This window comes from Pseudoliparis swirei, chromosome 11, assembly GCF_029220125.1.
Source record: "Pseudoliparis swirei isolate HS2019 ecotype Mariana Trench chromosome 11, NWPU_hadal_v1, whole genome shotgun sequence".
NCBI classification, from domain to species: domain Eukaryota; kingdom Metazoa; phylum Chordata; class Actinopteri; order Perciformes; family Liparidae; genus Pseudoliparis; species Pseudoliparis swirei.
This window is the reverse complement of record NC_079398.1, coordinates 5377585-5403520: the sequence shown is the minus strand read 5'-3', so window position 1 is coordinate 5403520 and position 25936 is coordinate 5377585. Positions and strand designations below refer to the sequence as shown.

Sequence of the window (25936 nt, the reverse complement as noted above, 5' to 3'; positions counted from 1 at the left end):
AGCTAAAGCATGTAAAGGCAGAAGGAGGTGTGCAAGGTGTGGAGAAGATCACGAGTATGGGCCATGGAGACATGAGCAACCAAAGGGTTGTAACTGCGGGGGAGAGCACAGCGTGGCTGACTATGGGTGTGAGGTGATGAAAAGGGAGAGGGAAGTACAGCAGGTGAGGGTGCAGAATAAAATCACCTATGCAGAGGCAGTGAAGAGAATGGGCCAGAGTGGAGGGACGGAGGGGAACACTAAGGCAGTAAAACAACCCACAGCAGTCCTAGAGCAGCCAAATGAGGGGAAAATAATGATAGATTTAAAAAAGCTAGTCACTTTCATAGCAGGGGTAGTGAATGCTACAATGGAGGTCAAATCCAAGACGGAGAGAATCCAGATAATTGTTAAAGCAGCAGTTAACCATTTAGATATCAGAGGATTAACGTGGGAGGAAGTAAGAAATGATCTCAGTATTCAAGCAAGCAAAGAGCAAGTAGGGGACGGATAGGTTTAAACGCAATGCTTTACATACTACAATGGAATGCGAGGAGTTTGTTGGCTAATGGACAAGAATTCAAGAAATATGTTGAAAATGTATCTATTAAACCAGATGTCATATGCATACAGGAAACATGGTTAAGGCCAAATTTGGATTTCAGAATATTTGGATACACGTGTGTTAGGGGTGATAGGGAGGGTGGTGTAGGAGGAGGATGTGCCACATTCATTAGTGAAGACATTACATTTAGAGAAGTAAAGATAGGAACTGAGCTAGAGTATGTAACAGTGGAGATCTGGGCCAGCGAAGAAAAGATAACAGTAATAAATGTTATAATCCTTGAAAAAATTAGAGGCGAATAGATTGGCACAAATTGAAGGGATGGGTGGCAACAAGGTGGTGCTGTGTGGAGATTTTAATGCACATAGTACATTGTGGGGTGGAGTAAGAACAGATGCAAACGGAGAAGCAATAGAAGAGTTACTAGAAGAAAATAATCTAGTGTGTTTAAATGATGGCAGAGGGACTAGATTAGATGTCCACACGGGGAACACATCTGCACTAGATTTAACTATTGTATCAAGAAATTTAGCAGCGATATGTGAGTGGGATATAGAGGATGAAACATCAGTGGGAGTGATCACTTCCAATAAATTGTAAAGTGTCAATACAAAGGAGTAAAGAACAGAGAGACACAATAGTTAAGTGGGTATTTAGTAGGGCAAAGTGGGAACTTTTGAATATATATGTGAGCGAAATGGATACAATTGAAATTAATGAAGATATTGAGGAGATTGATACAAAATGACATTTACAATACTGGAAGCAGCTAATCAAACAATTTCTTAAAGTAAAGGAAGGATGAAAGAAAGGCAGTCCCCTGGTGGACAGAGGAGTGTGGGAGAGCAGTAAAAGAAAGGAACAAAGCTCTGAAGGTATTAAGAAGATCGCATAATTTCCAAACTTTAATAGAATACAAACACGCACAAGCAAAGGTTCGTAGAATCATTCGTAAAGCAAAAAGAGAAAGCTGGCAGAAGTATTGTAGCAGAATTGGAAGAGCAACACCTGTGGGAGAGATTTGGGGGATGATTAGAAGCATGAGAGGAATGAGGAAAGTGTGGCAGTATCCAGTGTTGAAGAGGGGGGAGGAAACAGCAGCGTCAGATGGGGAGAGGGCAGAGATGATGGCAAAAGCACCAACAGAAATCCACAGCTCTGCCAACCTGACGGTAGAAGGTAAGAGAGGACGGGAAAGGACACAATCAGCTCACCGCGATGTTCTTGGAAAGAGAGATGATACTAATAGTCCAAGTGATGCCCCATTTACCTTAGAGGAACTGAAAAGAGCAATAGAAAGAGGAGGACTGACATCACCAGGAAAGGATGACATTTGTTATATAATGCTTAAGCATTTAGGTAGTATTGCAATGATGAAATTGTTATTTTTTTATAATAAGGTCTGGCAAGTGGGGACACTACCTAGGTCTTGGAAAGAAGCTGTGATTATCCCAATCAGGAAACCAGGTAAAGACTCATCAAACCCAATGAATTACAGACCCAGAGCACTAACATCCCATGGAGGTAAAATAATGGAAAGAATGATTACAGATAGATTAGGTTTTTATATGGAGTCCAGGGGAATGATATCACCTCATCAAAGTGGATTTCGGAAAGGTAGAGGTACTATGGACCCAATTATTTGTTTAGAAACAGAAATCAGGAAGGCCCAGGTGAACAAGGAGTCAGTGATGGCTGTGTTCTTTGATGTGGAAAAGGCTTATGATATGGTTTGGAGGGAAGGGTTATTGATAAAATTAAATATGATAGGAATAGGGGGGAGAACATATAATTGGATTAAAGATTTTTTAAGGAACAGGTTTATTCAAGTCAGAATTGGGGCAGCACTATCTAAACGATACCTGGTAGAGAATGGTACTCCACAGGGTAGTGTCATTAGTCCCATACTGTTCTCCATCATGGTAAATGATGTGTTCCTTCAAGTCCAGGGTGATATTGGCCGATCTCTATTTGCCGATGATGGTGCACTGTGGAAGAGGGGGAAGAACATAAATCACATTAAAGGTAAAGTACAAGAGGCTGTGAAAGTGGTAGAAAGATGGTCTTATTCATGGGGATTCAAATTTTCTGTGGGGAAAACTAAAACAATCATGTTGACGAGGAAAAGAGGAGTTGATGCTCAGATAAAGATGTACGGACAAAAAATTGAACAAGTGAGAGTTTTTAGGTTCCTTGGTGTGTGGCTCGATGATAAATTAACATGGAATGAGCATATTCAGAGGATAGTAAAGAAATGTAAAACGATTCTAAATGTAATGAGGTGTCTAACAGGTTCAGAATGGGGAGCCAGCAGGGCTGCAATTAAAAACATTTATATCGCTCTGATGATGTCAGTCCTTGACTATGGCTGTGTCGTATTTGGATCAGCGGCAAAAACTTCACTAAAGAAGCTGGAAGTGTTGCAATCCCGAGCTCTGAGACTGTTGTGGTGCCTTTAAGACCAGCCCTGTGGCTGCTCTGCAGGTGGAGATGGGTGAAATGCCGCTGCATTTGAGACGCAAGCTCCTAACTATAAATTACTGGGCCAACCTGCAAGGGCATTCTGGAGATAATCATCCAACAAAAAAAGTGCTTCTGCCATGTTGGGAAAGAGACAGGGCCAAGCAGGAGTGTTTCACATGGAGCAGTGAAAAGTTAGCCAAAGATATGTCATTGGATCAGATAACATTCACCCCTGCAATACCGCTATCAATTACACCACCATGGCTATTTCCCTCAGTGTCAGTTGATCTTTATTTTTTAGACAAAGCCCAAACATTTAAAGACAATAATAACGTGGCAGGAATGGTGGAGGATAGACTGGAGACAACATACTTATCATTTATTCCAGCATTTACAGATGGATCAAAAGACCCTGATACAGGGAGGACTGGGTTTGCAGTCACCATACCATCCCTAAGATATGAAGTTAAAAAGAGAACCTCAGAGCATCTGTCTGTGTATACAGTGGAGACGTTGGCCATCTTAACAGCACTGCAGTGGGTAGAGGAGGTTCGGGTCGAAAAAGTCATTGTCTGTTCAGACTCTAGTTCAACACTATCCTCATTACAATCATTCACGTCACATAGCAGGCAGGATTTAATTAATGAAATATATGAAACACTGTTCCGTCTAAAGAATATGGGTATTGTCATAGCATTTATGTGGGTACCAGCACACAGGGGGGTGCAAGGAAACGAAAGAGCAGATACATTAGCAAAACAAGCGTTAGAAAGGCAGCACAAGATGGACATTTTACACAGCAAAGCAGAAGTTAAAACAATTATCAAAAGAAACATTATTAAGGAATGGCAGCATAGTTGGGATGTAGGGGAAACAGGAAGACATCTGTATGCTGTGCAGAGGGAAGTTGGCAAAGGGAGGCCAGCTAGAAGAACACAGAGGAACCAGACTGAGGATCGGGCACACAAGGCTGAACAAAACAATGCATCTCGTAAATAAACAGCCAACAGGACGATGTGAGCGCTGTCAAGGACCAGAATCTGTAGAACATATAATTTGTCATTGTCAGAAATACACACTTGAGCGACACATGTTGAAGAGGAAGCTGGGAGTGGAGGAACTAAATCTAACAGATGCGTTAAATTTGGGGGCAGGACAGGTATTACAATATGTGAAAGAAAAAGGATTAAGTAATAGAATTTAAAGCACTGACATTTTTGAATCTCCCTTTTGTTTTGTTTGTTTTATTGCTTTTGTTTTGTGGGTATATATATATATATTTTTTTTGAGTTTGGTTTTGTTTGTTTGGTTTTGTAAGGGGATAGGGTCTCTGGTCCACACTCCACTACAGCAGGTGGCGGAAATGCACCGTTCACTGGATGCCATCCGCCTAAAAACTTAAAAAGAAGAAGAAGGAAGCGCGTCGACATCCGCTTCACGAAACATCTTCCTGGCGCCTCGTGTGGAAGCCTCGAGACAAAGGACACGTCGCTGCCCACCAGAGCCCGGATGTGCGGACACACGTGTTGAAGTGGACTTTGTAGAAAGTGTAACCTCAGACTCACGAAGCTCGCGTCGCGTGGCAACAGGAAGGAGACGGAGACGGAACTCGGCCACACGGCGCGAGTCGCAGCGACTCTCTGGAGACTAAACGGCGCGTCTCATCGCCCACGATGCCCACGTGACCCTGTGCGAGCGACTCTGTGTTGTTCCGCTTCATCGGAAACGTCCGGATTGTGTCCTCGTGTCCTGCGGAGCTCATGACGTCATCGTGCCAGCAGGAGATACACGGACCCGAGCGACACCGAGCGGAGCCGAGTGAGCGGAGCGTTTTTAACGGAGCTGTCTGGAGGAAACGTTTCTGAGCTCGTGAACATGTCTAAAGCCCAAATGCTGAGAGGTTTAGTCAACCAGCGACTCACTGCGGCTGCGCAGGAGATCTGCGGGCTGTTTGAAGGAACGATCGCAGAGTACGAGGAGGAACTGTGTAGTTTAAAAGAGGAGAACGAGCGGCACCGGAAGCTGCTGCACGCCGTGTTCAACCCGGAAGTCCGGTTGCAACGAGCAGGTGGGTTCTCTTTGTTTATCACGTTAACCTGATGGAACCAGTTCTGGAGGAAGTATTCACATCATGTACTGAGGTAGAGTTACAGGTACTGTACTGCAGTATTTAAACACGGTCACACTGTTACTAGGATACATCTCGCAGGTACATATTGTATTGTTACTGTACTACATCAGAGGTACATATTGTATTGTTACTGTGTTACATCAGAGGTACATATTGTATTGTTACTGTACTACATCAGAGGTACATATTGTATTGTTACTGTGTTACATCAGAGGTACATATTGTATTGTTACTGTGTTACAAAGAGCAGACCTCACCTGGTGGTGCTGGAGGAAGAGTGTCTGCTCTTCCTCCTTGGGCTGGTTCTTCTCCGCTGTGGCGTGTTTCAAAGCGGGCAAAGAAGCGGTTCAGTGTGTCACTGCTGACTGATCTGTGTGGTGCTGCTCTTGAATGCTTTTGTCGGCTGGTCTTGTTCAGAGGAACATACAGTGGGTACGGAAAGTATTCAGACCCCTTTTAAAATGTTAACTCTTTGTTTCATTGCAGCCATTTGCTAAGATCAGAAAAGGTTTACTTTAAATACTGATGGCAAGTCTGAATGTTGAATTCTGTTGGGCGTGTAGCGAGCCTTGAAATGCAGACATGATATTTCTTTATCAGGCCCATATTTCAGCTGCTGTGCTGTTTATTCTGAAGTTTACAGAGACCTAGACATAACAGTCCCTTCAATAATTCAGATTAATATTTACAATCAGAAGAAATGGACAGCATGTGAGTGAAATATGAGTGTCACAGCAAAGGTTCTGAATACTTATGACCATGCAATATTTCAGTTTTTATTTAATAAATTTGCAAACATTTCTGTTTTTCTGTCAAGTTGGGGTGCTGAGTCTACATGAATGAGAAATAAAATGAACTTTTTTATTTTAGCAAATGGCTGCAATGAAACAGAGTGAACAATTTAAAGGGGTCTGAATACTTTCCATACCCACTGTAGCTCTGTCATGTAGTGCAGTAAAAGTACAACATGTACCTGTGTAAAGTACAACAGTAAATATGCAACTCTGAGGTGTAGTGCAGTAAAAGTACTATATGTACCTCTGAGATGTAGTAGTTCAATAAAAAGCAAAGAAGTTGATTTTATTTCTCATTTTTCACTCGGCATCCCTTCTTGACAGAAAAAAAAAGAAATGTAGAAATGTTTGCAAATGTATTTTTTTTAAAAATGATATCACATTGTTATAAGTATTCAGTGTGTGTGTGTATTTATGTATGTGTGTATATATATATATATATATATATATAAATCCTATACTGGTCCGGCAGTGGGGACATTTCCAAGATTAAAGCAGCAAACAGGGTAAACACAAGAGACAGTCAAAATAAAGTAATACAAACAATAATAATTTGAACAGTAAATAATGAACAATAACTGAATATCTATCCAGACAGAATAAATGTAACTATTTGGCACAGTGTCTACATGTTGCTCAGGTTGAAGTGTGTTGTGGTCTCCTGGGAGGTCAGCTGGCTGTGCTGACAGCAGCAGGAAGGAAGGACTTGTGGTTCCTCTCCTTCACACAGCGGGATGAAAGGAGCTGTGCAGAGCTGCTAGTAGCCTGCATGGGGTGGGAGGTGCTTTCCAGTTAGGTCAGTCTCTTCCTGTCAGCTGTAGAGATGCTGCTGCTCCAGCAGACCACTCCATCAAAGATGGCTGATGCCACCGCAGAGTCAAAGAAGGTCCACAAGACCTCAGTCTCCTCAGCCGATGGTCTGCTCTGTCCCTTTTTGTAAAGTGCATGAGTGTGATCCAGTTTATTGTTCAAGTGAACACCCAGGTACTTGTTGTACTTTGTACTGTACCACATCTCAACCTTCTTGACCCTCACCAATCTGGATTCAAGGCCGGCCACTCGACAGACTGCCCTCCTTGCTGTCTCTGAGCAACTTCACACTGCTAAAGCAGCCTCTCTGATCTGTCCTTATCCTTCTAGACCAGTGGTCACCAACCTTTTTGAGCCCAAGATCCCTGACCTCTGCCTTCATGACCGGCAAGATCTACCTATTGAGGCGTTGAGAGGAAACGACGGTCCAGACTGGACTTATGACTTGAGGCTTTTTATTTGGCCTAATTCTAATTGAATGAAATCAAAACACTTTGGTCCAGCTTTCAAATTGATGAGACCAGGAACACAGAATTTAAGTGTGATATAAAAAGTAAGATATTTGTTCACCGCACACAATATGAACAAGAAAATACACATTTCAATGAGCAGCTGGATGAACTACCAATATAAATGTTGTATTTGTTTACATTACAACACGACACTGACAACATGATCAGTCAGTGCAACTCATGTAAGTTCAGCTCTCATCATAATGCCATCAAGTCATGTGACTCCAGTCAGTGTGATGCTGTGACTGAACTCTCTGTGAGCTTGTAGTTAGTTCATAAGCACAGACAGACAGTCTGAGGCCGTCTGTGAGCTGCTGTCAGTCATCCAGCTCCTGGTCTTTGATTTGGTGATTCTTTTACTTCACTGACACGTTTTTCAGGGCAAATGTGGTATTCATGAAAGTTTTCTCATCTGGGACTGGTTCTGAAGTCAGCCCGTTGGTGAATACGTTCACATCAGCTCTACAGACATCCTCAGATTTAAATAATTATAATAATAATAAATATGAGAATCACCATTTGTGACTCCTGCATCGTTGCTTTTTCAAATAATAGAATAAATACAATTGCAATCACTTTCAAGTAAACCAGATTGCTCCATCAGACAAGAAAAAAAGCTCAATGTTGAGCTTTTGTTTTGAAGGACAACAGCAGAAAAGCCCAACTCACGGAGGTAGTACCTGGCAAGTCGCCAAGAATCTCGGCAGTTGCGCATGCGCAGGCGTAATTTGTGAATGCCGTTACGTAAACATTTACACTAAGGTACAGGCATTACAACATTTATTTATTGATGACGTAGTTGTATGTCTCCTTGTACTTTGAACTTGTGTAATATGTAAAGTTATGAATAAAGGTCTTTCTGCATTTCCCCTGCGCCCCACCTGTAGGCTACTATACGCTCCCCTCTTTCAGGAGCACAGCTGACAACACGGCTGTCAGAGAACCCGCTTTCAGGCGTTCATTAAAATCAGGCGGAGATCTTTTCTGACGTCGATCTTCCAGTCAGGAAGAAAACGTTTCAGAAGAAACTTCAGAAAATGAGGAACAATGTGTTTCTGATTTTATGTTCATTTTATTCTGGAGATCGACAAGGAACGTCTCCGAGATCGACCGGTCGATCGCGATCTACGGGTTGGCGACCACTGTTCTAGACCTTTCTTCAGCATTTGACACATTGAACCACCAGATCCTTATTTCCTCCCTTCATGGTATTTCAGGCACTGCACTCTCCCTCTTCCCATCCTACCTCAACGACTGCACTTACCGGGTAATTTGGAGAGGATCTGTGCCTGAACCTTGCCCTCTCACTACGGGGGTCCCTTAAGTCTCCCTCCTTGGTTCCCTGCAGCTCATTACTGGGGTCCCTCAAGGCTCCATCCTGGGTCCCGTCTTCCTCTCACTACTGGCGTCCCTCAAGGCTCTGTCCTGGGTCCCCTCTTCCTCTCACTACTGGGGTCCCTCAAGGCTCTGTCCTGGGTCCCCTCTTCCTCTCACTAATGGGGTCCCTCAAGGCTCTGTCCTAGGTCCCCTCCTCTTCTCTGTGTTCACTAATTCTCTCGGCTATGTCATTTGCTAGCATGACATCAGGACAGCAGAAAGTTTTGACATCTTCCCCTGAAAATTAAAAACACATCTTTTCCGACTATACCTTGAATAAAAATAGATTAGCATTTCAGTCACACTTGAATTGCACTATGGTATTACTCATGTCATTCCTTATTCAATTCAGTTTATTTGTATAGCCCAATTTCACAAATTACGAATTTGTCTCGGAGTGCTTTACAATCTGTACACATAGACATCCCTGCCCCAAAACCTCACATCGGACCAGGAAAAACTCCAAGATAACCCTTCAGGGGAAAAAGGAAGAAACCTGCAGGAGAGAAGAGAGGAGGATCCTCCAGGATGGACAGAACAATAGATGTAATGTGTACAGAAGGACAGATTTAGAATTTAAATACATTCAATGAATGTGACAGAGTATGAATAGTTCATAGCAGGCATATTCCACGATGGAGACCTCCACGATCCATCAGGCAGATGGCGGTGGGGAGGAGGAGTGGGCGGAGTCTCAACAGTGGGCGGAGTCTCAACAGGACAGTGGCGTAGTCGGGAGCAGGAATTCCACGACCCAGACCTCGATGATCCATCAGCAGATAGGATCTATACCGTCTCATAGGGTCCGATGACCCCATGAGACGTGAAGTCACAAGGACTCCGGAGAGAAAGCAGTTAGTAACGTGTGATTGAGAGATGAAAATTCATCCTTAAGGAGAGGAAATTTTTTTTTACAAAAATGGTATGGTATTACTTATTGTATTATTTTTGTAGTTTGACTTTCTTGAAAAAATGTTACTTTCTTTATTGTTGTTCTGAGTTTGTACTCATGGTTGAATTCACTTATTGTAAGTCGATTTGGATAAAAGTGTCTGCTACATGACATGTAATGTTATTTTTATTTAGAGGTCATGCTTTTCTCATACACAACTAATTCACAGATTTGTCTGATATACTTCTTATAACAGTTTAATATGAGATTCAAAAGATGTATAAATGTATGTTACTATTTTCCACAGACGTCCAGCAGCTGTTGGTGGTTAAAGAAGAGGTTCCTTCTGAGCAGCAGGTCTGGAGCTCCAGTCTGGACCAGGTGCATCCAGAGCCCCCGCTAGTTAAAGAGGAACAGGAGGACCAGGAGAACTCAGAGCCCCCCCACATTAAAGAGGAACATGAGGAACTCTGGACCAGTCAGGAGGGAGAGCAGCTTCAAGGGCTGGAGGAGGCTGGTCTCAAGTTCTCATTCACTCCTGTGAAGAGTGAAGCTGAAGAGGAAGCTCAGTCCTCTCAGCTTCATCAAAGACAAACTGAACAGATGGAAATAGAAGCTAATGGATATGATTGTGGAGGACCAGAACCAGCCAGGAACACAGATCCAGATAGACCTCCAGATCCTGACGAGGAGACTGGAGACTCTTCTGAACCAGATACTGATGGCTCTGTTGATTGGAAGAAGACCAGAGAACCTCAATCAGGTTTAAACTCGTTGAATAATGATGAAGTTTCTGTCAGTGATTCAAAATGTAGTTCTAGTGAAAAACCATTTGGAAATTTTAAGAAACACATGCTAACTCACACAAGAGAGAAACCTTTCAGCTGCTCAGTCTGTAAAAGATCTTTTCCACGGAGCGGTCATTTAAAGACTCACATGTTAACTCACACAGGAGAGAAACCTTTCAGCTGCTCAGTCTGTAAAACATGTTTTGCACACAGGATAACTTTAAAGAGTCACATGTTCATTCACACAGGAGAGAAACCTTTCAGATGCTCAGTCTGTAAAAGATCTTTTCCACGGAGCGGTCATTTAAAGACTCACATGTTAACTCACACAGGAGAGAAACCTTTCAGCTGCTCAGTCTGTAAAACATGTTTTGCACACAGTGGAACTTTAAAGAGTCACATGTTAACTCACACAGGAGAGAAACCTTTCAGCTGCTCAGTCTGTAAAACATGTTTTGCACACAGTGGAACTTTAAAGAGTCACATGTTAACTCACACAGGAGAGAAACCTTTCAGCTGCTCACTCTGTAAAAGATGTTTTAAAGACAGAGGAACTGTAAAGAGTCACATGTTAACTCACACAGGAGAGAAACCTTTCAGCTGCTCAGTCTGTAAAAGATTTTTTACACTGAGCAGTCATTTAAAGAGACACATGTTAACTCACACAGGAGAGAAACCTTTCAGCTGCTCACTCTGTAAAACATCTTTTGCACGGAGTGAAACTTTAAAGAGTCACATGTTAGCTCACACAAGAGAGAACTCATTTTAGTTGTTTTGGTAAAGTTGACATTTATTCGACTCCCTCACTTGTCAACAAGACCTTGAGAAACTGGACCTCCCTCGTTTGGGGCAGTGACTCACTTCCAACTGGGAGGACTCTATCCACTAACCACTACGAAGCCATCTTCACGAAGAGAATATCATCTGGGTAGAGTAGTCACCGAGTTTGTTTTGTTTAGCATTATTTGCTCTGTTATTTGTCATCATGTATTTTATGAACCACCGAGTGTTCCTGTTGTGCTTGTAGCTGCTGTCATAGCGATCCAGTCTGATGAGCTTTGTTGAGTTGAGATCCTCCACCAAGAATATGTCAGCAGACTGTATTTCATCAGTTATCTCTATGAAGACATCATGTCAACATGTTCTCCTCTATGAAGACATCATGTCAACATGTTCTCCTCTATGAAGACATCATGTCAACATGTTCTCCTCTATGAAGACATCATGTCAACATGTTCTCCTCTATAAAGACATCATGTCAACATGTTCTCCTCTATGAAGACATCATGTCAACATGTTCTCCTCTATGAAGACATCATGTCAACATGTTCTCCTCTATGAAGACATCATGTCAACATGTTCTCCATGAAGACATCATGTCAACATGTTCTCCTCTATGAAGACATCATGTCAACATGTTCTCCTCTATGAAGACATCATGTCAACATGTTCTCCATGAAGACATCATGTCAACATGTTCTCTATACACATGAAGACATCATGTCAAAGTCCAGCTGGCCCTGAACGCAGCACAGCCCAGTAATGAGAGCCGTTGGCTCCTGCTGAGCTTCACTGTTGATTTTGAGACATTATTAATGACTTTTTAAGCCCCGTTCTGGAGTCAGTTCTAAGATCTTTGAACATTCAACAGATACTTGATACTCTTTTTGATTGTTCTCATTAAATCACACAATATGTCCCTCATCTTAGCCAAGAGCTACACATTATAATACATATGTGTCTCATCCTCACTCCATCAGAACATGTTGCTATGCACATTAGTTACAGATCATCTTTAGTCAGTTTTACACGTCATCTATAATCTTTACCTCCATGTTGCAGGTTACTTTAATATTAATAGTAAAACCCTCAGAATGAAGTTTGAGCAGGAGACAGAATAATATGAACGTCCAAAGATTACAAAAGATGGAACACGTGACGTCAGAGACGATCTGGAGACTTTTCAGTTATTATAAACACAACACACGCGTTACCTTGATGCCCCATGGAGCGGCTCCCTGCTGTGACCACCGTCAGGAATGTGTGTGTGCTGTGAGGAGGAGGAGGAGGAGGAACAACACCCCCCCCCCCCTCAACTTGCTGTCTCCCCCTTGTGGTTGCTGTTGGGACTGCAGCTCATGGACTGGAGAGTTGAATTTCCATTCAAGAGACAGTGTGCGAGATTTATCGGCATCTCGTGGTGATGAGGCTGCAGATAACAGCACCAGCAAGACCCCCCCCCCCTCCCCCTCCTCAGGCAGCAGAGAAGACCAAAACACTCTTAACACAGTAAACTTCAGGCCGACAGCTTCTGTCTCATCTTGTTTGTAAAATAAATAAAATAATCTTGTGTGCACCTTGATAGCGCTCTATAGTCCCACATGTGTCTCTTGAGCCAGTGTAAGGCCACCAGGTACAGGTGGGGTCAGCTGGGTGAAGGTGACACAAGATGTGCTCATGAATATGATTCCTGCGCTGACGTTTAATGGAGAGAGAAATGGAGGAGAAATATATTTTGTGTGTCCCTGAATTCCAAAGTCATATAACTCTACTTTGCAATACTTCACACACATGTGCACTGTTTTCACTGTTTTATTTCCTCTCAATGTTTTAACCTTGGTAGCATATTTTTAAGAAACAACATATTGACATGACTTTTCTCTTTCGCTGTTTTTCATGTTGTCCTTTCAGAAATTAAATGTACAGAAGAAGCCTGTTTATTCCTGGAGTGTTGAAAAATTGGTTCAATGTTGTTCTTCCATATTTGTCCCAGAGTTTGTAAGCAAGCTGCAGCTGCTGGTTTTTCTTTTCAAACTAAATATGTGTGTTCATGATAAATGTTTAAATGGTTGCTTAAGAAAGTTACATTTATAATTTGCATGTTAAATGAATGTTCTTCATTTATGAAATGTATTTTTCACTGGTATGATTTCCACTCTGTTACATCCAGATTATAATTAAATGAAATCAACAAATATTAAGCATATTTATGTGGTTACTTGCAGTTCATGATTTGATTAAATTATATAACCCAAAGATGCAAAAAGGCAAAATTCGCAGTGCCGAAAACTCGCCGCCAGGAAAAGATTTGCGTCTATCGCAACCACACGCGTCTGTACGTTGAGACCAAAATAGATATTATCTCATAATAGATAGTATCTCATAATTATAACTTGGCATCTCATTAATATGAGATTCGAAGAAGACCTCTGATTGGTCGACAAATCATAAACAAAACATCTGATTGCGCGACGAGATTCTTGGCGACTTACCAGGTGTTACCTCCTTGAGTTCTACCATTGCCCTTTAAAACAAGAGCTCAACATTGAGCCTTAATAATAATGATAACACGTGATGACTCACACATGTCTGCTAGTTTTGTTTTGCAAGTTATTTTTGTGATCTTGAAAAGATATTCAGTGCAAAACAGGTTAATTGCAGCCACAATAAGCTATTTTTTTTTCAAATGTTTGTTATTTTTTGCACAGATAGAACTGTATTTGTAATCAAACAAAGTGATTAAAAACTTGTATTAGTTTTTCGTCTGTTGGAGCAAACTGGTTAAATTATAAAATGTCAAAGAATTCATAGACTGCATTTAATTGTCAAGCGTCTTTAAATTTTTACTTTTCAAACTTGTTTTTAGGTTGGCAAAAGCCCCAACAATAGCCGTTTGTGTATATATACATATATATACATACCTATATACATATACCTATATATATACATACCTATATACATATACATGTATACATACAAATACACCTACATATATATACACACACATATATATATATACATATAAATACACATACATATATACATATATATATATATACACAAACATATCTAAGAGTCAATAGAATCGATTGGTACCAAGACTTGGGGCTTAACTCTCCTCAAGATCTCCGCCCCCAGTGCTACTTCAGTACTGTAGGTGCTAAAAGAAAACCCAAATACACTCTATATGTTTCACTAGAAAATTTAAACAATTCAAACTATAGATTTTACTCTGCAAACTGGATGAATTCTAGTTGCAGCTTTAGCTCTGGTGTGATTATATTCGTTAGTTTTTGCCATCACACGTCAACCTAAAATAGCATTGGCTAGCTAATGGCGACCAGCTTCAATGACACATGACTTCACACTTGAGGTTACCACTTCATTTTATATAATGATATGCGGCCTGTATAAGGATGTATATTTAATTCGTACCTTCTGAAATAGTATATTCCAGAAAGAACATGTAAAAACCGGATGTTTAATAACTCAGTCAGGAGTGCGTTCCCGTAACTCTCAAGAGCTCCGCCCCCAGGGCTACTTCAGTACTGCAGGTGCTAAAAGAAAACCCAAATACACTCTATATGTTTCACTGGAAATTTAAACAATTCTTACTAAAGATTTAACTGGGCAAACTGGATAAAGTCTTAACATTGGTGTTCCTTAAAAATGCCAAGAGTCAAAGTCTGAATCCACATTTAGAGTAAACAGTGAAGGTTTGGATCTGAGCTCTGACGATAACAACCAGCTATCATAACACATGTGCAGAAAATAATCACAGAGACTGCTCTTTAAAACTATAACCTTAACAATAATCATCAAATTCCATAATATTGTATATCACCACTGGGGCGTTTTGCAGCTGAGTGTCAAGCGGCGGGGATGAGAGTCAGCACCTCCACATCTGAGGCCATGGGGCTCTGCTGGGAACCGGTGGACTGCTCCCTCCAGGTGGGACAGAGTGCCCCAAGCGAAGGAGTTCAAGCATCTCGGGGTCTTGTTCACGAGTGAGGGTAAGATGGAGAGAGATCGACAGGCGGATCGGTGCGGCTGCAGCAGTAAAACAGGCGCTATAGCGGACCGTCTTGGTGAAGAGGAGCTGAGCCGAAAGGCAACGCTCTCAATTTGATGGTCGGTCTACGTTCCAATCCTCACCTATGGTCACGAACTTTGGGCCGTGACCAAAAGATCAAGGTCAAGCGGCCAAATGAGTTTCCTCCGTAGGGTGGCCGGGCTCAGCCTTAGAGATCGGGTACCGAGCTCAGACATCAGGAGGGAGCTTGGCGTTGAGCCACTACTCCTTCGCATCGAAAAGAATCAGCTGAGGTGGTTCGGGCGTCTGATTCGGACGCCTCCTGGATGTCTCCCTTTAAAGGTTTTCCAAGTACGTCCAACTGGGAGGAGACCCCGGGGAAGACCCAGGACACACTGGAGGGATTACATCTCGCTGCTGGCCTAGGAACGCCTCAGGATCCTCCAGAAAGAGCTAGAAAATGTTGCAGGTGAGAGGGAAGTCTGGGTCAGCCTGCTGGGTCTGCTGCCCCCAAGACCCGACCCCGGACTAAGCAGATGAGAGTGGATGTAAGCAAAAATAAGAAGAAAGCACTCCAAACAAGGCAGATCCTACAGTAAGTACAGTAACTGTAATTATATCACACAAAAGCCGCGTCACTGATGAAATTCAGTCTGCTGACATATTCTTGGTGGAGGATCTCAACTCAACAAAGCTCAGCAGACTGGATCGCTATGACAGCAGCTACAAGCACAACAGGAACACTCGGGGGTTCATAAAATACCCGATGACAAAGAACAGGGCAGGTAAAGCTAAACAAAACAAACACGGTGACTTCTCTGCCCAGATAATATTCTCTTAGTGGAGATGGCTTCATAGTGGTTAGTGGATAGAGTCCTCCCAGTTGGAAGTGAGTCACTGCCCCAAACGAGGGAGGTCCAGTTTCTCAAGGTCTTGTTGACAAGTGAGGGAGTCGAATAAATGTCAACTTTACCAAAACCAGAACAACTAAAATGAGTTCTCTCTTGTGTGAGTTAACATGTGTCTCCTTAAAGTTCCACTGTGTCTAAAAGATCTTTTACAGACTGAGCAGCCGAAAGGTTTCTCTCCTGTGTGAGTTAACATGTGACACTTTAACTCAGTGGTCCCCAAACTACGGCCCGCGGGCCGAATCCGGCCCGCCTCCCCATTTGGACCGGCCCCCTGAACAATACCAGAGACACGTTCCGATTTATTATTTTTTTCACCTGGCCCGCTGCCGTTGAGATTGCAGTGACGCGGAGAAAATGTGGAGTGGTGCTCTTTGCAATAGAACATCTTTGATGGGACGTGTCGCGTCTCGGCCAATCAGCGTTCAGATGTCCACAGCGTTTGGGAAGTTAGGTTAGCTTGAATGTTAGTCCGCTACACCTGCTGCTGTCACGCTGCACGGTGTAGCGATACTAACAAAGTACCCGTACGTTAAACACGATGTGATTTAGCATATTTTTAGTATCGATACTTCATTAAAAGAGCGATCAGCGTGCACGCGCTGCTTCGCTCCGTTAAATGCTGTCTGCACGTGCAGCGGTCACAGCGAGTGGCGCGCGCATCACTCAGCTGTGATGCACGCACACAGGTGAGCACTCTCACTAGCACTGGCCCTCCAGCAGACAAGGCAAACGTTATGTGGCCCTCTTAGGAAAAAGTTTGGGGACCCCTGCTTTAACTGATTGCTCTGTGCAAAAGATCTTTTACAGACTGAGCAGCTGAAAGGTTTCTCTCCTGTGTGAGTTAACATGTGTTTCTTAAAATCTCGTTTGAGGTGAAATCTTTTCCCACATTTAGAGCAGCTTAATGGTTTCTGACTAGAACTACATTTTGAATCACTAACAGAAACCTCATCATTATTCAGGGAGTTTAAACCTGCTTGAGGTTCTCTGGTCTTCTTCCAATCAACAGAGTCATCAGTATCTGGTTCTGAAGAGTCTCCAGTCTTTTCATCAGGAACTGGAGGTCTATCTGCATCTGGGTTCCTGGCTGGTTCTGGTCCTCCACAATCATCTCCATCAGCTTCTATTTCCATCTGTTCAGTTTGTCTTTGATGAAGCTGAGAGGACTGAGCCTCCTCTTCAGCTTCACTCTTCACAGGAGTGAATGAGAACTTGAGACCAACCTCCTCCAGCCCTTGAAGCTGCTCTCCCTCCTGACTGGTTATTTTAAGTTCAAGAGGAATATGTATAAATGTTTTTAGTTAAAAAAATAAATGTAAATGTGTATGTATACATACTGTATATGGTGTGTGCAGCATTATAGAAAATTATATAAAAGAAAATTAATGTAAATAAACCCGTTTGTGCTCTTTTTTTCACCCCTTGCCCAATAAGAATCGATAAAAGAATCGATAAGGAATCAGAAACGTATCAATTCTCATCCCTATCGTTGAGGTAGGATGGGAAGAGGGAGAGGGAAGCCTGGGTCAGGCTGCTAGGTCTGCTGCCCCCAAGACCAGACCCCGGACTAAGCGGATGAGAGTGGATGGAAGCAAAAATAAGATGAAAACACTCCAAACAAGGCAGCTCCTCAACGCAGCAGTAAAGTACAGTAACTGTAATTGTATCACACAAAAGCCACGTCACTGGACCGATAACTGATGAAATACAGTCTGCTGACATATTCTTGGTGGAGGATCTCAACTCAACAAAGCTCAGCAGACTGGATCGCTATGACAGCAGCTACAAGCACAACAGGAACACTTGGGGGTTCATAAAATACCCGATGACAAAGAACAGGGCAGGTAAATTTAAACAAAACAAACATGGTGACTACTCTACCCAGATGATATTCACTTAGTGGAGATGGCTTCGTAGTGGTTAGTGGATAGAGTCCTCCCAGTTGGAAGTGAGTCACTGCCCCAAACGAGGGAGGTCCAGTTTCTCAAGGTCTTGTTGACAAGCGAGGGAGTCGAATAAATGTCAACTTTACCAAAACCAGAACAACTAAAATGAGTTCTCTCTTGTGTGAGTTAACATGTGTCTCTTTAAAGTTTCATTCCGTGCAAAAGATGTTTTACAGAGTGAGCAGCTGAAAGGTTTCTCTCCTGTGTGAGTGAACATGTGACTCTTTAACTGACTGCTCTGTGCAACAGATGTTTTACAGAGAGAGCAGCTGAAAGGTTTCTCTCCTGTGTGAGTGAACATGTGACTCTTTAACTGACTGCTCTGTGCAAAAGATGTTTTACAGAGTGAGCAGCTGAAAGGTTTCTCTCCTGTGTGAGTTAACATGTGACTCATTAAAGTTCCACTGTGTCGAAAAGATGTTTTACACACTGAGCAGCTGAAAGGTTTCTCTCCTGTGTGAGTTAACATGTGTCTCTTTAAACTTCCTCTCTGTGTAAAAGATGTTTTACAGACTGAGCAGCTGAAAGGTTTCTCTCCTGTGTGAGTGAACATGTGTCTCTTTAAACTTCCTCTCTGTGTAAAAGATGTTTTACACACTGAGCAGCTGAAAGGTTTCTCTCCTGTGTGAGTGAACATGTGTTTCTTAAAATCTCCTTTGAGGTGAAATCTTTTCCCACATTTAGAGCAGCTTAATGGTTTCTGACTAGAACTACATTTTGAATCACTAACAGAAACCTCATCATTATTCAGAGAGTTTAAACCTGCTTGAGGTTCTCTGGTCTTCTTCCAATCAACAGAGTCATCAGTATCTGGTTCTGAAGAGTCTCCAGTCTCCTCATCAGTATCTGGTTCAGAAAAGTCTCCAGTCTTTTCATCAGGATCTGGAGGTCTATCTGCATCTGGGTTCCTGGCTGGTTCTGGTCCTCCACAATCATCTCCATCAGCTTCTATTTCCATCGGTTCAGTTTGTCTTTGATGAAGCTGAGAGGACTGAGCTTCCTCTTCAGCTTCACTCTTCACAGGAGTGAATGAGAACTTGAGACCAGCCTCCTCCAGCCCTTGAAGCTGGTCTCCCTCCTGACTGGTCCAGAGTTCCTCATGTTCCTCTTTAATGTAGGGGGGCTCTGGGTTCTCCTGGTCCTCCTGTTCCTCTTTAACTAGTGGGGGCTCTGGATGCACCTGGTCCAGACTGGAGCTCCAGACCTGCTGCTCAAAAGGAACCTCTTTTTTAACCACCAACAGCTGCTGGACATCTGTGGACAATAGTAACATACATTTATACATCTTTTGAATCTCATATTAAACTGTTATAAGAAGTATATCACTGACAAATCTGTGAATTAGTTGTGTATGAGAGAAGCATGACCTCTTAATAAAAAGAACAACATTACATATCATTTAGCTGACACTTTTATCCATATCGACTTACAATAAGTGAATTCAACCACGAGTACAAACTCAGAACAAGAATAAAGAAAGTAACATTTCTTCAAGAAAGTTAAACTACAAAAATACCATAATAAAATAAGTAATTCCATAAGTAATGATATTCAATTCAATTCAGTTTATTTGTATAGCCCAATTTCTCAAATTACAAATTTGTCTCGGAGTGCTTTACAATCTGTACACATAGACATCCCTGCCCCAAAACCTCGCATCAGATCAGGAAAAACTCCCAAATAACCCTTCAGGGGGAAAAAAGGTAAGAAACCTTCAGGAGAGAACAGGAGGATCCCTCTCCAGGATGGACAGAACAATAGATGTAATGTGTACAGAAGGACAGATTTAGAGTTTAAATACATTCAATGAATATGACAGTGTATGAATAGTTCATAGTAGGCATATTCCACGATGGAGACCTCCACGATCCATCAGGTAGATGGAGGTAGAGCGGAGGAGTGGAAGGAGTCTCAACAGTGGGCGGAGTCTCAACAGGACAGTGGCGTAGTTGGTGGCAGGAATTCCACGACCCAGACCTCGATGATCCATCAGCAGATAGGATCTATGTCGTCTCATAGGGTCCGATGACCCCATGAGACGTGAAGTCACAAGGACTCCGGGGAGAAAGCAGAGTTAGTAATGTGTGATGGAAAGATGAAAATTCATCCCTAAGGAGAGAAAAAAAAGAGGAGAGAGGAGCTCAGTGCATCCTAAAACGTCCCCCGGCAGCTATAGGCCTATAGCAGCATATCAAGGGGCTGGACCAGGTGAACCTGATTCAGCCCTAACTATAAGCTCTGTCAAAGAGGAAGGTCTTAAGTCTACTCTTAAACGAGGTGACTGTGTCTGCCTCCCGGACTGAAGGTGAAGCTGGTTCCATAAAAGAGGAGTTTGATAACTAAAGGCTCTGGCTCCCATTCTACTTTTTAAGACTCTAGGAACTACAAGTAGTCCCGCATTTAGTGAGCGTAGCTCTAGTGGGGCAATATGGTACTACAAGCTCCTTAAGATATGATGGTGCATCACCAATCAAGGCTGTGTACGTTAAGAGAAGAATTTTAAAAGTGATTCTTGATTTTACTGGGAGCCAGTGCAGAGCAGCTAGTGCAGGAGTGATGTGATCTCTGTTCTTAGTTTTAGTGAGAATACGAGCTGCAGCATTCTGGATCAACTGGAGGGACCTAAGAGACTTATTAGAGCAGCCTGATAATAAGGAGTTGCAGTAATCCAGTGTCGAAGTAACAAACGCGTGAACCAATTTTTCTGCATCTTTTTGAGACAAGATGTGCCTGATTTTTAAAATATTACGTAGATGAAAGAATGCAGTCCTTGAGATTTGCTTTGATATAAGTAATGCCATAGTGCAACTCAAGTGCCACTGAAATGCGAATCTATTTTTATTCAAGGTATAGTGTTAAGTAGTAATAGTTTATTTTGATAACATCTGCAGAGGTCTTATGTTTTAAATTAATACATACAGAAAGATATTATAATAGAAAATATTAGGGAGAATATTGATATTGTTATTAATGTATTATGAAGCATAGGGGTAATGTTTACTCTATGCAAATGTAAATGGCAAGAATTAATGTATATTGCATGAGAGTGACTGTATGTTAGTATTATAGATTGACGAAGCCGGTTGAATTCCGTGAAGTGACTTACAATAACAAGATACTTTTATTGTGAAGGTGACTAATGCAGTCAATAACAAGACGGGACTCTTATTGTGAAAGCGACTGGACCGGAAGTGACGTTTTGACCGGAAACAGGAAGAGTATGAGACTCCCGTGTTGGAGAGAGATAGTTCTCTTTCACAGGTAAGCCCCGAGGCAGGAGGCTGTGCTCCCGGGACGGAGCCGGGAGCCGGCACACGAGGAAGAGCTCCTTAAATGTTTGATTTACACTTCCTGCCATTAAATGTTGATAACTTAATCCACACGCGTCCGGAATCCTGTTGTCCACCATCTGCGAAGTGCCCAGTTTCAGAATACTCAACAATAGTCGGAAAATATGTTTTTAATTTCCGGCGGAAGATGTAGAGACTTTCTGCTGTCCTGATGTCATGCGAGCAAATGACAGAGCCGAGAGAATTAGTGAACACAGAGAAGAGGAGGGGACCCAGGACAGAGCCTTGAGGGACGCCAGTAGTGAGAGGAAGAGGAGGGGACCCAGGACAGAGCCTTGAGGGACCCCAGTAAAGAGAGGAAGAGGAGGGGACCCACGACTGAGCCTTGAGGGACCCCAGTAGTGAGAGGAAGAGGAGGGGACCCAGGACGGAGCCTTGAGGGATGCCAGTAGTGAGAGGAAGAGGAGGGGACCCAGGAGGGAGCCTTGAGGGACCCCAGTAGTGAGAGGGCAAGGTTCACACACAGATCCTCTCCAAGTTACCTGGTAAGTGTGGTCGTTGAGGTAGGATGGGAAGAGGGAGAGTGCAGTGCCTGAGATACCAGGTCATGAAGGGAGGAAATAAGGATCTGGTGGTTCAATGTGTCAAATGCTGAAGAAAGGTCTAGAGCAGGGGTGTCAAACTCATTTTCACCGTGGGCCACATCAGCCTCATGGCTGCCCTCAAAGGGCCGGTTGTAACTGTAACACGGTATAATTCCAACTACTTGAACTACTACAGAATATATTGTTAAATAACTGTCTTTGCATTTGTTTATTGTTTATTTAAGTGTACTTATATAAATGTATAAATATATATGCAAATGTATTTTAAATATTATGAAATAAATCCATTTAATTAAATTATATGTATTGTTGAGTATTCTGAAACTGGGCACTTTGCAGATGGTGGAAAAAAAGGCTTCCGGACGCGCGTGGATTAAGTTATCAACATTTAATGGCAGGAAGTGTAAAACAACATTTAAGGCGCTCTCTCTCGTGTCCCGGCTGCCGGCTCCCGGCTCCTCCCGGGAGCACAGCCTTGCCCCCTCGCCCCTCTGGACTTGCTGTATGCTAATACTAAGGATGCATACAGCGCCACTGCCCTTCCCCCCCTCGGCAGGTCTGATCATGACCTGGTCCGGCTGACACCCAGGTATGTTCCTCTGGTGAAGAGGCTGCCGGTGACCACCAGGACTGTGAGGAGGTGGTCTCTGGAGGCTAACGACGCTCTACAGGACTGCTTGAGTCAACGGACTGGGATGTGCTGTGGACCGGACACGGGAGGACATCAACAGTATGACCGACTGCATCACGGAATACATTAAGTTCTGTGAACACACCACCATCCCATCACGGACTGTGCGCTGCTTCCCCAACAACAAGCCCTGATCACCAGGGACCTGAAGGCGCTTCTTAACATGAAGAAAGCTGCTTTCAGGTCTGGAGACAGGGATGAGCTGAGGAAAGCCCAGCGCAACCTGAAGGTGAAGCTCAGGAGGCAAGGACTCCTACAGGAGGAAGCTGGAGGCCAAACCCAGCTGAACAACACAAGGGAGGTGTGGTCTGGCATGAAGCAGATAACTGGCTTCAAGGTGGGAGGAGACAGCCAGGGGGCTCCCTGGAGAGGGCCAACGAGCTGAACTGTTTTTTCAATAGGTTCAGTTCACAGCCCTCCCCCCCCTCCTCCACACATCACACCTCCCAAACACCTCCTCCCCCTCTGTCCCCCTGCTGAGCTGCACAGCCACCGAGGCCTCAATAACAATGGGCTCCTCCACCTCCCCTCTCTCTGTGACGACTGACCAGGTGAGAAGACAGCTGGAGAACCTACACCAGCGCAGAGCTGAAGGTCCTGATGGCATCAGCCCCAGGGTCCTAAAGACCTGCGCCACCCAGCTGTCTGGTGTCCTGCAGCGCCTCTTCAACCTCAGCCTGAGGCTGGGGGAAGTCCCGGTGCTGTGGAGGACGCCGTGCCTGGTCCCTGTCCCAAAGAAGTCAACACCATCTGGCCTCAACGACTACCGACGGTCGCCTCACCTCCCATGTGATGAAGGTGCTGGAGAGGCTGGTCTTGGCCACCTCCGCCGCAGGTGAAATCATCGTTGGACCCTCTGCAATTTGCTTACCAGCCTCATGTGGGAGTGGACGACGCCATCATCTACCTGCTGCAACGAGCTCAGTCGCACCTGGATGGAACCGGTGTCTCTGTGAGAGTCACTTTGACTTCTCCAGTGCATTTAACACCATCCAGCCACTGCTGCTGAGTGAGAAGCTGCGGTGGCCGGTGGACGCGCGTCCACCATCTCCTGGATCACTGACTACCTCACAGGCAGACCACAGTTTGTCAGAATGGGCGTGTGCTGTCTGGAACGGTGGTCAGTGATGTTGAGCCCCACAGGAACTGTTCTGTCTCCTTCCTCTTCACCCTGTACACCAGTGACTTCCAGTACAACACGGAGTCATGCCATCTGCAGAAGTACTCTGATGATTCTGCAGTGGTCGGGTGTATTAGGGATGGACGGGAGGAGGAGTACAGGGCAGTGGTGAGTGACTTTGTAAAGTGGGCCGATGAGAACCACCTGCGGCTGAACGTGGCCAAGACCAGAGAGATGGTGGTGGACTTCAGGAGGAAGGCGACAGCTCCTACACCTCTGAGTGTCCTGGGAGTGGACGTGGACATGGTGGAGGAGTACCTGGGCGTCTCCATCGACAGCCGACTGAACTGGAAGGCCAACATCAACGCTGTGTACAAGAAGGGGATGAGTCGACTCTTTTTCCTGAGAAAGCTTCGATCCTTCAACGTGTGCAGCAAGATGCTGGAGTTATTCTACCAGTCGGTTGTCGCCAGTGTGCTGCACTTTGCCATTGTCTGCTGGGGAGCAGCATCGAGCGGTGACACCAGTCTTAACAAACTGGTTAGGAAGGCTGGCTCCATCATCGGCTGCCAGCTGGAGCACCTGGAACAGGTGGTGGAGAGGAGGTCGTTGAAGAAACTGGTGTCCATATTGGACAACCCGATCCACCCTCTCCACCACCTCCTACAGGGACAGAGGAGTACTTTCTCCAGACGTCTCCTCACGCTCCGCTGCCACAAGGAGAGATACAGGAGAACATTCCTGCCGACGGCTATGAGGCTCTACAACAGTTCACCTCTTGCCAGATCACCCTAACCCTTCTTATATTTTGTGTTTTGTTTTTTTATTCTTGTGTGTTACTGCTACTGACTCGACAAATTTCCCCTTGGGGATTAATAAAGTATATATCTATCTATCTATCTTACCTGTGAAAGAGAAAGAACTCTCCAACACACGCAGTCTCATACTCTTCCTGTTTCCGGTTGAAACGTCACTTCTGGTCCAGTCGCTTTCACAATAAGAGTCCCGTCTTGTTATTTGTCCGCATTAAAGTCACCTTCATAATAAAAGTCTCTTGTTATTGTAAGTCACTACACGGAATTCAACCGGCTTCGTCAATCTATAATACTAACATACAGTCACTCTCATGCAATATACATTAATTCTTGCCATTTACATTTGCATAGATTAAACATTACCCCTATGCTTCATAATACATTAATAACAATATCAATATTCTCCCTAATATTTTCTATTATAATATCTTTCTGTATGTATTAATTTAAAACATAAGACCTCTGCAGATGTTATCAAAATAAACTATTACAACTTAACAGTATCTTAACCCACATTACTTTATCAAAGATCAAACAAACATTATCACATTAACTTTGTTAAAATCTTTGTCACAGTTGAGACAGATGGTTCTCAACTGGTCTGGGGCAGTGGTTCTCCACCGATTTCTTGTAAAAATGTAGGAAATTTACTTTAAAAATCTCCTAATTGCGACAGTAAAATTGTTTGATTGCCAGAGTAATGGAAGTCAGGGACATCCTGAACACATCTGCATCAGTCATTGCCTGGGACTCTGAGGAAAAACATATCTAGAATGTCTCAAACAATAAAGAAATGACAGATTTCTTTAATCATTTAGGACTTCTACTTTGAAAAATGTCCGAATTGATACATTAAAATTGATTGCCAGGCTAGGGGAATTCAGATATGTCTTGAACACATCTGCATCAGTCATTTCCTGGAACTCTTGGGGAAATATATTTACAGGACTTCAAAGAATCAGAAATGTGCTTTTTTAACATACAAGTCTGACTTTTATTTTTATAAACTCTACCTTGCTACAGTAAAAATGTTTTAATTTTAGTGTAATCTAAGCTAAATCTTAGAAACAATCTATAAAGATACAAAATCAATTAATTGTTTACTTTTATATGCTCGTGTATGATTTGTCGACATCTCATTTTGAAAAACGGATATCGTTTCACGTGAATTCTTCCGCTAACTTTATCAAAACCCTCGCGCGCTCCCGATCGATGCGTTTACCGTGAACATCAGTCTATAGGGGCTCAGAAATGTAAGTGTCGGCTGAGTTGACCGCAGTCTCCACGTGCAGACCCCGTACCACGCGGCCTGGAGACCCGGAACAACGAAGAAGAAGCACCCACCTGATGCGTGTCGCTCGTGTTCTCTGAGCGGAGACACGGTGTCCTCATAAGCTGCTGTCAATGTGTCCAACAGCCCAGAAGACTCTTCAA

General features: G+C 43.4%; 2 protein-coding genes across 2 annotated transcripts; one reads left to right on the top strand and one right to left on the bottom strand.

Annotated features, from left to right (window-relative positions):
• Nucleotides 1–3210: 3210 nt before the first annotated feature.
• On the top strand, nt 3211–11314 carry LOC130201124 (gastrula zinc finger protein XlCGF57.1-like). The gene is made up of 2 exons (XM_056425851.1): nt 3211–5075; nt 9831–11314. The coding sequence occupies exons 1-2, from the start codon at nt 4883–4885 to the stop codon at nt 11078–11080; spliced, it is 1443 nt and encodes a 480-aa protein (XP_056281826.1). The 5' UTR covers nt 3211–4882; the 3' UTR covers nt 11081–11314.
• A 6363-nt stretch (nt 11315–17677) lies between these two features.
• On the bottom strand, nt 17678–25922 carry LOC130201132 (gastrula zinc finger protein XlCGF8.2DB-like). Its single transcript, XM_056425858.1, has 2 exons — nt 25847–25922; nt 17678–19235 (listed from the first exon to the last, which is right to left on the bottom strand). The coding sequence occupies exon 2, from the start codon at nt 18937–18939 to the stop codon at nt 18082–18084; it is 858 nt and encodes a 285-aa protein (XP_056281833.1). The 5' UTR covers nt 18940–19235; nt 25847–25922; the 3' UTR covers nt 17678–18081.
• Nucleotides 25923–25936: the final 14 nt, after the last annotated feature.

Coding starts and splice junctions, on each gene's coding strand:
- LOC130201132 (XM_056425858.1), bottom strand. CDS start 18,939: ATGGAAATAGAAGCTGATGGAGATGATTGTGGAGGACCAGAACCAGCC.
- LOC130201124 (XM_056425851.1), top strand. CDS start 4,883: ATGTCTAAAGCCCAAATGCTGAGAGGTTTAGTCAACCAGCGACTCACT. Junction 5,076..9,830: donor AGTCCGGTTGCAACGAGCAG/GTGGGTTCTCTT, acceptor TATTTTCCACAG/ACGTCCAGCAGCTGTTGGTG.